At 39.5% G+C, this 13,212-nt stretch overlaps 1 protein-coding gene across 1 annotated transcript in view; it reads left to right on the top strand.

Moving 5' to 3' along the window:
- TBCD (tubulin folding cofactor D) overlaps positions 1-13,212 on the top strand; it is a 122,689-nt gene that overhangs the window by 9,544 nt on the left and 99,933 nt on the right. The window contains exons 9-13 of the mRNA XM_059485606.1: positions 6,943-6,988; positions 9,637-9,769; positions 10,971-11,116; positions 12,007-12,067; positions 12,595-12,669. Of these exons, the coding sequence (XP_059341589.1) occupies positions 6,943-6,988; positions 9,637-9,769; positions 10,971-11,116; positions 12,007-12,067; positions 12,595-12,669 (461 nt within the window). The remainder of the gene's footprint in view (positions 1-6,942; positions 6,989-9,636; positions 9,770-10,970; positions 11,117-12,006; positions 12,068-12,594; positions 12,670-13,212) is intronic.

The following is a 13,212-nucleotide window of genomic DNA, read 5'->3' as shown; positions in this document are numbered from 1 at the left end:
ACTGCTGTTCCAGGGCACTGCTCCTCTTGTACATCCTAAGAAGGGCTATTTTTGAAAGCTTTGTTGAAGTTTTACACCTTTAAAAGTGCTGGGCTGTGTTTTGTAATCCTGGGGTGACACTTCTGGTGTCTGTGCCAGTTTTGATGTCCGAATATATTTGGGCAGAATGGGTTTGTGTGGGGGGAGGGATTGTTGTTCCTTCTTGGTTTGGTTGTTGACCAAGGCAGTGCAGGTGAAGACAGATCACAAGCCCTTTGCAGTTGCACAGGTTTGAGGATTTGCTGGTGTTTGTACAAGTTTTGATAATTTGCATAAATTTGCTACTCTTCTTAACCAGTCACTAAGAGGACTTGTGTGTAGTGTGGTACTAAACATCAAAGCAAAGGTCTGGAGAAGGTGTGTGGGTTTTTTTTTTAGTTGTTCCTTTTTCCTCTCGAGCTCTTCCAAATCAGAAGGGAGAAGAAATGATCTATATTTAGAATAACTGAGGACCTGCTGCTTAAGCAGGAGGAAGCATTATTTGTGTGCATTGCAGCGTTTCAAAAGACAGAATGATGTTTCATCATTTTATTGTCAGATCTGGAAAGGGAGACTGACTGTTTGCCATTCCCAGGCATGATGAGACCTGCAGGATGTATAATGCATTAGTGTTTTGTCATAATTCCTTTGAGTTTGGCTTTGGCTCCATCCACCTGTTCATTAGTGCTCACTAAGCGAAACAGGTGAATACTCAACAAGTAGAATCGAAACCAGAATGTGATACAATAGACCTGGGAGCAGAGCCTGCTGCTTTGCTTTTCTGGGATTTTTGTTTTTTTAAAAGCTCAGAATTCCTGTTCCAGATGGTAGATATGAGCAGATTTGTAAAGCCCTTCCTTGTATTTAGTCTTCAATTTCTCCTTTTAGTCACTACAATGAGTTGTAACATTAGGGAGTAAAGGTTTTCAGAATGGTATGTGTATGCATGTAGGTGCTCAAGGAGAGCAGGAAATATTTATTTCAAGAGTTAAATGTTATAAATATCGTATTTATGTATAATTACATATATTCTTAGTATTTTAATATTAAGAATTTTGTTTCACACTTGGAGCAACACTATGTTGTCAAAAATATCACCTGAAAATAAGTGTTCAAAATAAGCAAACGCTTGTCTTTAACATGCAAGATTCTAACTTCATGCAGTATATAATATAGTCTATTTATTCTATAAATAAGTCTATTTGTTCTATAAATAATATATACTTCTATAAATAATATATACTTCCATAAATAATTCTATACTTCATGCAGTATATAATATAGTCTATTTATTCTATAAATAAATACAATATATTTTAACATAACAAGTAATCACTAAATGTGTAAAGCAGAGCACATCCTCACGAGGGGCAACTAAAAATTGTGGCAACGAGCTTCAGAATTCTTTGCTCTTGGATTCCTCCAGCACTTTGTTACTTTAAGAGTCAAACTGCAGCTGCTTGGCCATCTTTGAACAAGCAGGGAGAAAAAAGATCATTTTTCAGTTCTGGTCAGTACAGCAAGGGGGATTTTGGGATTGTGCAGGTTTTGGGAATGATGTAACCCACCAGAGTGGGGATAAAAAGTCTCTCCACATCACAGCAGAGTGAGGCTGCCCTGAGCAGGGTGGGTTTTGGTTGGGTTAGGATTTTGTGCCACTTCTGGTCTGCATTTACCGAGCGGCTCCGAGCGAAGCTGGCACGGAAAAATTGCTCGGAAAAGACACGAAACTCCTGCATTTCAATGAAGTGAAACTGCAAGTCAGGGACGCAGTGAGTAGTTGGCCGTGGCTGGCTTTGATCTGCCTCTCTGTGGCCGTGAGCCTGGCTGATCAGGTGTGTGCTGCTGTTTCATCTCAGCCAGCGTTGTGTGCAGAACGAGTCCGGCCGTTCCGCGGCTCCTGTCGGAACACGCACCCCGCCTTGCATATTGTAATTGCACTGGGGCCTGTGGCTCTGTGCTTCCACCTGTCCTCAGTAACTCACCATTTCCCAATGGGGGGCACCAGCAGGCACCTCTGTGACACCATTTCAAATTTCAGTGTTTCAAACTGCCCTCCTTTGTTGAAACCTCTGTTGCTCTATGGCATTTAATTCACTTCCCTGCTCCTCTCCTTTGGCATTTGAAGGACTGAAAATGTTGGATTATTAAGCAATTGCTACTTTTTTATAACATTTGTTTACTTGAAGGAAACTTCTAGCTTGTTTCAAGAATCTGCATTTTAAATTCTCTTGGTCTGGAGGTTTGCTTTTAAACCTGCCATTATATCAAACAGCTTTTTAGTTATCGCTGCAGGGCGCAGCACTCCCAGTTCTTGCGTGACAGAGATGTCATCACGTTGAGGTAGCCTTGGGCATTGAAACTTATTAAACCTTATTTGTTTTATAAGTGATTCAGTATACAAGTGTGAGTAATAATTAAAAAAAATAAAACGCCCTACACAGTGATCTGATGAAACTCGAGAGTCTTAAGAACGAGGCATTTCCCTGAGCTGTCTCTAATGCAAAGGTTATTTAGCAATAGCTACATGCTTATGTAAATTTGGCTCCAGGGAAGAAAGAACTCTCTAACTCCATTCTTTCAGACCCAGAGGCACAAAAATAGAATATTTCCAAATGGAATGTTTCCCAAGTCTCTGTATTTTTGGCATTCTCAGAGAATTTGCTGTATTAGGATTGTCTATTGGCATTATTTTTTAAAAAAAGGGGTTGTTGCTTAGTGGTTTGGTGATAGAAGTGTAGGAAAATCAGTGCTGGTACTAAGTGCACTGACTCCTTTCTGCTCATGCCTTTTCTCTCCTGACTGTCACAGAGTATTTCTTCTAATGTGGCCTTGTCTGATACTGCTGGGTTTTTCTCTTCTCACCAGAACTTCTGTGCTCATTCCAGGTTCAGAAGTTCTGTTACCATAACGCTGTTTCTTTTTCTTGTTGGAGCACAGTACTATCTCAAGCTGCTAAATGTTTTTTACCTTCTGAGTATTTAAAGTCCGTGGGTTTTGGTAATCTCATGATGGAAAGGAGGTACTCTGCCAGCTCTCCATGTGTTAGTGTAAACATTTCGGATGTTCAGCTGATAAATAACTGGGATCACATGAAAGCTGCCATCACTGTGTTGGTGTCTGTCAGTGTTGGTGTCATGTTGATGCTCAACACCCAAACACGTGCAGCCCACAGCAGGAATGCTGCTTGTGTGGAGGCACAGTAAGAGCAAGGCCTTTAACTAACCCATTTTACCTTCAGCTGCACACAGAATGCATTAAATATTCCCTCCTTCCAAGTGAACTTCAGCTCTGCAGCATGTTCTCCCTCCCTGCTCCTGGCCTGGAGGCAGGGATGGCTGGTGGCATTCCTGGGCTCTTGTGTGGCTACCAGGGGGTGCTCCAGAGCAGTGCAAGGCATCATTTCCTGCTCTCCCCAGCCAGGCTGGAATTATCCTCCCAGCCCTCCTCTTGGTTACAACCAGAGGGTAGATCCAGACTTGTGTCTCCTGCTCAGCAGGAAGATCCACTCAGTCCCCAGCAGCCAGGCCACCCCTCGTGGTGATTTGTGTAGCTTGGGGAACAAGTCCTGGAGATGATCCCCACTGATAGATCTCCTGCAGGTCGAGCCCAAAGTGGTTATGCAGACAATTGGCAGGTGTGGTGTCTCTGCTGGGATTATTAAGAAACTGGGCTTTGTTTGCCTTGCCCTGCTCTGTTTCTAAAGCAGAACCAGACTTGACAGTCGTCACTGCTTGCACACCACTGATTTTCTCTAATTTGTAGGTGGCTTAATTATTTATAAGAGAGGGAGTCACATACTTTTGAACAGTTGAGCAGGTTGGGTAGGTTGCTGTGAGCTCTGTGTCCTCCTTAGAGGAGCCTGTGGCTGCAGGGATGCTCCGACACGCAGGCTCCTCGTGCTCAGCCCTCTGACACCAAAACGCCTGTGCAGGTGGCAAACCAAGCTTATTAATTGCTTTGTTTGTATCAGATTTTTGGAAATGGTGTGCCTTGGATATTTTTCTTCCTTCAAGGCAGGAAGTTTAAGCTGGGTGCTGTAAGGCTGATTTGCTCTTTTGGCTGCTTTTTTTCTCATGATTTTCATTTATCATCGTGAACATTTCTTTATTAATATGATCCCTGTGAGCTCCAGGTTTACAGTATTTCTCTGGAGGAGTAACTTTGCTGTGCATGCCTGACTGTAGCATGTGCTAGAAGAAAATATTTTTTCTGCTTTCCCAAAAACCAGCATTGGTTAAAGTATTCTTTTATTTCCTTTGAGAAAAATATATCTATTACACTCAAAAGTTTTAGAGTTTTGAACTTGGGGATGCTTTTGCATGCTTTGACTCATAAATAAGTAATGAACACTTCCCTTCTTGTCTTCTCTACACTCAGAAAAAAACCTCAAAACTGAATTTCCTGCTAGGTTGAATATCTGAAGAGTAGTTCTCCACAGTTTGGCTGTTCCTAATTTACCTCTGCAAAATTTATTTTTAAAATAGCTATTAAACTTGTCTGACACAGAACTACCTGATGCATAAATTGTAGAAACTCCAGGAGCCTGCTCCAAGGTTGTATCTGACCCCCAGTGCACCTCAATGGGTGCAGAAAGAACTTTCTTCCCATTCAGACAATTGGCATTTTCAGCTGTGTTTATTCCTAAACCATTTGGAACATATTTTATTGATCAAAAGTAAATATTATGGCTATTAAAAAAAAGTTTAGTTATTGATTTAAATTAATAATTATTGATTAATTAGCTGTGGTGTCATTTGGGCAATTTTTACTTCTCCTAAAAACTCATATTGATAAAATAAAACATCTTAATGCACATCTCAGTTGATTTATAGCTGTTGCCACAATGATTTTAGTAGCCAATGTATATTATAAATCCCCATGGTAGGAGTAGATGTTCTGTGCTGAAAATAGTTGTTATTTAAGTTTTAGTGAAACTGCTGTAGGGACACAATGTGTGTTTCACTTTTTTGTTCAGAAAATAATAAAAATTATGATGAAATTGAATCTGCCAAGGTTGCTGTTCTAAACTGATTCATAGGTGTGTGAGGAAAAGAATTTAAAAAAAATACTGTGCAATATTTGATTTTTTCTCATTTCCTGCTTGTGTGTTGGTTGATTCCTTCCATCCCTTTCAGAGGTGGCACCTTCCAGTTGTGTTGTTCCTGAGGGGTCAGGACTTAAGTCAGACTTGGACTCAAGGGTGTAAGAACATGTGGAGACCCTTGGGGAAAGCTGCCAGAATTTGGGGAATGCAGACTGAAATGGGTTATTTTGATGATTTTGTCCCAGCTCCTCAGCAATGTGCTGAGAGCACACACCCAAAAGTGTCCAGGAGCATCCCCAAGGATCTGTTCAAAAGCTGTTTCTCTGCATTATCAGTGCTTGAGGAATTACACTGTGCTTTGTTTGAATATGCTTGAATTTAATAATAATAATAATAAAAAATAATAATAATAATTTGGAGTAAGCCTGAGTGTGCCTTAAAAATATTTGCTGTTAAGTTAGGCAGAAGAAGGAGTTGTGAGGATGCAGGGAGGGAATTGTGAGGGGGCAGAGTAGGAATTGTGAGGATGGAAGGAAGGAATTGTGAGTTTGCAGAGAAGGAATTGTGAGTTTGCAGAGAAGGAATTGTGAGGATTGAAGGAAGGAATTGTGAGGCTGCAGGGATGCTGCCCTGTCTTCAGCATCCACAGCAAGGTGTGTGGAGAAACCAGTGATGGGGTTGTAAAGCAGAACACAGGAACAAAGTGATGAAATGAGTTTCTGCATGTTTCAACAAAGAAAAGTTTTAGAGGAGCTCTAGATTTGTTGTACCAAAGATTTGCAGATCCTCTGACATATATTTTAGGCTTTTTAATACAAGCAGAGTTTTGTTGTATGTCAGTGAGAAATTTTTATATTTTTTAACACTGATTTCATATATTGCTAAAAGCTGTGCCAATTTATACATTTAAAGTGATATTTATTCTGTTGGCCTGAAGTAAATCTATTGCATTGCTTCTTTGTAAAAGTCATTTTTAAGGGAGCCCTCACACTTGCCTGCATTAATATCTCAAATACTTTGATGTATAATATGAAATTCCCATATATAGCTGGTAGTAGGGCTGATTTGTGATCCTGAAATGCAATTTAGTAACAAAGCACAAGGGGCTGGGTACAGGGCCCCAGGGTGTTTTTCTTGCCTGTGTTGCTCGCAGCCACGCCTGCAGCACGGGAGGCGTGTGTGTGTGTGTTTGGTATGTGTGAGAAAGTGCCTCTTTTCAGGGGAAGTCTGTTCTTGTTTAACTCCCAGGCATATTTATTGAGGAAGATTTTGCTTCTGGTGAAGGACAAACAAGTGCCTGGCCAGGTTTTTGCTGCATGGGGAGCTGAGGAAGCTTTTAATGTGTAACGTGTTCTGTCAGGTGTTAATGGTCCCTCGTCTGGCTGCAGCGCTGGGGTTTAATCTCACTGGGATATTGAGCTGCAGATGAAGTTCCCTGGGCACAGGAATTGCACTTGGCCTGCTGGAGGTGTATTTGCAGGTGTCTGTAGGTGGTTTAGTCTCTCACAAGCAGTGCTTGCACCACACTGAGCTCCTGCGACCCCGCACTGAGCCTGATGGGTCAGGGACCTGAGCTAGCCCAGAACTGGTGGCCTTTTTCTTTCCTCATTTTTTATTCTCATTGGTTTTTTTTTTTTTTTTTAAATTTTTTTTAAATTTTTTTAGTTGGTTTTTTTTTTCTCTTGAGTGTTTTTTGGCCACCTCAGTCTCCTGAGCAGTTACCAAGAACTGCACCCTGAGACTCCTCCTTTTACACTGTTTAAATCAGCAAATACTACACATTATTGTGAGAACATTAAAAACATTTTAGAGCTAAACGCTTGATATATTGTGTTGCAGATGTATTCTCATGTTTGTGTTCCCTATTTTAATTGTAGGCACAGCTGTTTAAACATGGCAAGAGAGAAGACTGTTTACCATATGGTAAGTTTGTAATAGCCTGGGTTCAGTTTTTCAAGCCATTGCAGTAGAAAAGGGAAAGGAAGATTAACCTGGTGACAAGTGGTTCTGTAATGAGTAAAATCCACAGGGATAAAGCAGGAAAAATGAGGGCAGCAAAAGCAGAAATGACAGTGAGGGAGGAGCAGATGCCACCAGGGAATGTTGTGTTGGGGCAGCACATCAGAGGCTTTGGCAGGTGATCACACTGGCCATTGCTGTAATGCAGGAGCTGAACACAGAAACTGTTAGATGTGGAAAATATTTGTTTGAAATTCAGTTAAGCATAGACTGGTTTTGTATATTACTGCTGGAAGTTTTGCAGAGACTCTTCAAGTTTTAATGCAAACATAGGATTTCAAAAAACCCAAGTTTTAAGAACCAGTTGTGTACAGGACACAGCTGGAGTCACGTTGGGATAATTTTGGAATAAGAGAAGTATTTTAGTAAAAAAAGATTATATTGGATGCAATTAGGGATAGAAAGAAAGAGAAAAAGAGAGTATGGAAGTTTCTGAACAGTGTAGTTGCATTTTGGAATTATGTTTATCTTGGGATGAATGTTGAAATAGGATCAGAACTGACTGCAGTGTGATCTTGGGCCATATTGATAGCAATAAGGGGAGGCAGGGAAAGGTGGTGGCTAGTTCCAAAACACTGCAAAAGGCCTGGTCAGTTTTGTGCAGCTTATCCAAGTACCAGAAGTGGGGTTTGTGCCATTCACAGGACCCAAGCAGGGCTATAAACTCACTTTAGAGTGTTTGTGATTTCACTCATGTAATTATTTTGGCCCAGAGAAGCAGCTTTTTAGTTCTGGTGCTGGAAAGTGTCATTCTCCCAGTTCCTAAGTCTGAGATGCAGACACTTCCTTAGAAAATGCCTGAGAGATGGGTAATGATGGAGATAAGATAGTGGAATGACACAGGTGCAAATCCTGGGAATGCCATTGCACAGGAACAGCAGAATCCACTGGGGAAGGCTGCCAGAGAAGCAGAAAAATAAACATGCTGGGAAAATTAGAGTGCAACAGAAAATGACAGAATTTAGAAAATACCACAGTATTTTCTATACCACACGTACAACACAGTATGGAAGGAGCATATTGAGCTCACAGCATTAGCCCTGCTGGTAAAATCAGAAACTTTGGCTCATGGCATAGAAAAAACAGTGAGTTATTAGTCTGGTAATAAGAGGAAAATCAGGGGCATATCAATTTACCCTAGAAAATCTAGAATGGTCACAGCTGAGAAGCAGATATTTAGATGGGAACTGTTCAGGATAAGAAAATGTGAGAGACAAAAAATATCTAAGATTTTTAATTATAACAGATCTGAGGATGAAATAGAAAAAAAAAATAGGCAAATGTTAAAGCAAAATCCTGTTTGAAGTCACATGTGACATAGAAGTTGAATTAAAAACAAACACTAGCCCTGCAGTAATTTACATGGGTCTGTAGATATTTTAGTGATTCAAGAGCTGGCAGGACTTGGAAGAGGCCTTTATTTATATATTCCTTATTTATTTTCTGTCTGTGAATGATGATGTTTCTGCAGCCTCTTCCTCCTAAGCTATCAGTCAGTTGGGCTTTTATAACTGCAAAAAATCCAGGTTGCTGGAAGGTATTGAAGTAATAATAATCATCACTGGCTTGTTGTCTGCATGGATTGTTTCATTTGTAATTTCAGTACATCAAGATGCATCACCACTCTTTTTAAAGACTTGAGCACATTTGTAAGTCATGTCTTACAGTGTCTCAGACTTTGAAATAATTGCATTTTCTTTGATGTCTTTGTGTTTTGGAAGCCCTGATAGGAGGCTGGGGAAGGAGGTTGCAGAGGATTTGGCTGCTGTGGTTCCATCTGAGCAGGGCAGTTGGAAGCCCAGTGGCTCTTTCAGAGCCTGAGTCATTAGTCTCTATTAGCTAATGGTCAGCTTCTGAAGAATTCTTTTCACCCTAATGAAACTGCAAAAGGGCTTTTTTATTTGTAACAGCCATAGCTTCCTTGTGAAAATTTTGAATCCTGGAACTTTATCCTCATTAACCCAAGATTCTCCTTTCTCTGTGTTTTTTTTTACTTGCTGGACAAATAACTTTGTTACCTTTGATGTGCCCAAATGAGAGGTTTTGTGGCTGATTGTTTACACATCCACAGTGTTTCTCATGTGTAAATGTTTCTGGACATCCATCATCATAAAAATTTCAGTGTCAGGACTCGGTGCTGCCTGAAAATACTAAATGAGGACAGGGAAAGCTTCTTCAGTGTGCAGGAGATTTTCTGAGTAAAAGAATTACATTTTCTAGCTTTTGGTTCTGTTAGATCACTGAAAATTCTTTGACCCTGAAAGACTCTTGGTTTTGTTGTTTCCGAGAAACAGAGACATAAACACTCAGAGAATGTAGATTTTAATTTTCATAATCAAAACCAATCCTTAAAGCCATCTCCCTGTTTGGGCAGTGAAGGATTTTGCAGCTGTTTGACCAATGTCATCTCCCACAAAGTAGTAACGGGGCATTTGTATTTCAGTAGTGCCTTTAAAAATATAAATCTCCTAAAAAACATTCAAAGCTTTCAGATGTTCATACCAATGTGTTTTTAAAAGCTGTTTTTCTGGTGTGTTTGTTTTCTTTTACAGCTGCTACTGTTCTGGAGTGTCTGGATAGCTGCAAGCTGTCAGAAAGCAATCAGATGGTTCTGCGCAAGCTGGGCATGAAACTAGTCCAGAGGCTTGGGCTGACATTTGTGAAACCAAAGGTAGCAAAGTGGAGGTCAGTTTAAAGCTGAAAAGTTCAAAAAAAAAAAAAAAGAAAATCCTTAAATAAAACCCACTACAAATAATACAGAAATCCATTTGCCCCTCTTAAACTTTCCTTAAAGAAAAAAAAAATCCCTGTGGGAATGAACATTATTCTTCATTTGCATTATTTGGAAAAAGGAGGATTCTTTCACTGTATTTAGTTTCCTGTATTTTTTTTCAATTTTGGTACCTAAGTGAGTGCTGGGACAGGCCAGATCTGACTTTGCACGTTGCACAAGCAGAAGCCTGTTCCTATATAATTCATAACTCACTAAATATGGGAAGACCTTTGTTCCTGAAGCTGATTTAGTACAATTTTGTAAGAGTGAACATAACTTTTTCCATTACCTGGTCCTACCCTGATTCAATAGAAAGTTCACAGGGGAAAAGTGGTTTGCAATCCTGCTCTGGTTTTGCATATTAGTCAGGTTTTGGTGTCTGGTTTTACCTAGTGCCAGAGGGCAAACTCTTTTTTAGATTTCTCGCACTGATATTTTAAAATTGCAGGCTCCCTTGGTGACTATTTTTATTGTATTTATTTTACTGGCTTTTGAGAACATCCTTAGGCATAGAAAATTCTTTTTAGGTGGAGAATGTACCTTGCCCCATGGCAAAAGTCAGTTTAGCATGTAAAGTCTATCTTTTGTAAGAATGCATCTACACCACAGGCTAAATATTCGAGTACAGCTTGGTCAGAAAGTACTAAGCTGGCTTTGAGATTTAAAAAGCAATTGTTAAGAAGATGATTTTATTAATTTTTTAATTTTTTTTTTCGGTTTTGGAGAGACTTTTGGGGCCTGGGAATTTTGTCTCTCTTTGTTGTTAGCAGTGGAAAATAGGTTATAGTGAAACAGGAAAGGGAGGGATAATGAAAAGGAACTATTTGAATAGTCTGGCTCTTCTCACCTTGGAAAACAGACAAGTGGGTCAGGAGCAAGGAGAATGGGATATTTCTCCCTTTCCTTTAAAGCAGCACTGGAGAGCTGGGACTTGGGAGGGTGTAGGAGGTGGCAGACAGACTGTGGCAGTGTGTCCCTGCTGCACTGGATGTTAAATCAGGAGTCACTGGAGTTGTGTTTGCTCACCCTGGGAGGTGTAGGGAGGTGGCACACAGACTTTGTGGCAGTGTGGGTATTAAATCAGAAATAACTGAAGCTGTGTTTGCTCTGCAGGTACCAGCGTGGCTGTCGCTCCCTGGCTGCCAACCTGCAGGCTCAGGGTGCTGCTGTGCAGAACCAGAAAAGAGAAGTTGTTGCTGCTGAAGCTGATGATGATGATGAGGAATATGACATTCCAGCAGAGATTGAAAATGTTGTAGGTGTGTAAAAGCTGGAGAGAAGTTGTTACAATGCTGCTGTTGCATTATGCCCTTTTCTTTTAAATTAAAAATTTAAATTTATATACAAATACATACTGTGTAAACCTTCTATTAAACTTTAAAAATTCTCTACAAATCCATTTCTCACATGCTGCAAATTAAACACATTGGAAAACTATTTGCTTGGGCCTAAGAAAGTAATGTGGGTATTTGTGCTGGTGTGAACAGCTGGAAAGACTCTAAAACTTCAGCCTGTGCAGCTGATTAAAGTAGGTGATATTTTGTCAAATGGGTTGGATTTCAGCATCTCAATCAGAAACTCAGTACTGGAGTATTTGTTGTGCAGTTGAGGTATAAACACACTGAAATATATTTAAGCAATTTTATCCAGTTATATAAAAGAGATGCCCTGAGCCTTTTACGAAGGAATTAAAATTTATAATGAAATACACAACAAAGTGTGTCACATGAAAGCTGAAGAATTATAGTTTAATTTTTAGACTGTAGCAGTATCAAAGGAACTGCATTTGTTTGTTAATATGCAGTTGTTCTGCATACCCTCTGCAATCTGGCTGGTGGATATTCTGTAAATAAATAGGCAAAAATTGCATCAGAAGACTTTTATAACTGAATAATCTAATTAACCTCTGTAAAAAGCACCATGGCCTTCATTTTGAATCTTTTACAGCACTTAAAATTTCAATCTTTTTCCATAAACCATTTTGACATGTTTCTTGGCTTTGAATTTCAAGTCATATGTGAAAATAGAATAAATCTTGATACAATACAAAGATTTTTATACAATGAGGCAAATGAAATTTGAACATCTTAAGAATTTTTCTGTTGTTAAATAAGAATAATCTGTTTTTTTAAAATAAAATTATTTGCAGAACAATTGTTGGTTGGCCTGAAAGACAAAGATACCATTGTCAGGTGGTCTGCAGCCAAAGGGTGAGTTTGTTATGGTGATTGTAAACAATTAATATAAACAATATATAACATGTAAAGAATGTATTTCTGTCTTGTTATATAGAAATGTAGTGTAATCCATGACTGATAATTTGGGTGCATTGCCAATATTTGCTATTGCTGCAAATGGTTTTAGCACAGCCTGTGGTGGGTGGGTGCACAGACACTTCTGTCTATTGCTGGTGAAAACTCAGGTCAGTTTTTAGGGAATTTCAGGTGGGTTTGGAAATAGATGTTCTGGGTAAGACAAGATTTGAAGGGTGCAAAGAAACATTTCTTCAAAATGCTTTTTTTCTCTTTTAAAATGTGTTTCTGTGGGAGATCCACTACTGTAGAGATTTTTTTAAAGTTGGAGATTGTTGTTTAAGGGTATCAGTCGTAGGGCAGTGGGGTGGCATCTTGAAGTCAGGAAGATTCCAATAACTAATTTTTTTCTTATAATTTACCAGTCAACTGTAGTACTAATGATCCATTGTATCTTTCTTTCTTTTTTTTTTTTTCTTCTGTAGAATTGGTAGAATAACTGGAAGACTTCCAAAAGAATTAGCAGATGATGTGATTGGGTCTCTGTTGGACTGTTTTAGGTAAAAATCTTATTTCACACTCTACACACATCTGAAGCATGTCTGCTTGTGGAACAGGGGGACAACAGTTAGGAAGAAAGGTTTAAAAATCTGTAAATTTTCTTGCTGTCCTTCTCTTAGATTTCAAAATCTTTGAAGGCGCAGATGGGCTAAGGGTATTCAATAAAGAAATTATTTCTGATCCATCCTCATGACCCCATTCTAAGGTAATGAGCAGGGAGTGAAGTTAATCTTAGGAAAAATTTAAAAAATGCTCATGAACTTGCTACTTTAGAGATTCCTGGTGTGCTCAAGCTCATGGCTTGAGTTTAGTGTCCATCCTCAGAAACCCAGTAGAACTGGAAATGATGTTCTGAGGTTCACCAGAGGTGAGAAACAATCTCTGTGTGAGGGGAGGCTGAAACGTGTAGCGAGAGTGAGGAATAAATGGGGTATAAATAGAGATTTATGCACTTGGGAGTGGTATGGATGTGCTTGCCCTCTAGGATTTGTGTTACTGCAAGCAAGCTCAAGCATCAGGTGGCAGGTTTGGAATAAAGACAG

This window comes from Ammospiza nelsoni, chromosome 19 (assembly GCF_027579445.1).
Source record: "Ammospiza nelsoni isolate bAmmNel1 chromosome 19, bAmmNel1.pri, whole genome shotgun sequence".
Lineage (NCBI taxonomy): Eukaryota > Metazoa > Chordata > Aves > Passeriformes > Passerellidae > Ammospiza > Ammospiza nelsoni.
The sequence above is the reverse complement of the archived record's forward strand: the minus strand, read 5'-3'. Positions and strand labels throughout refer to the sequence as shown.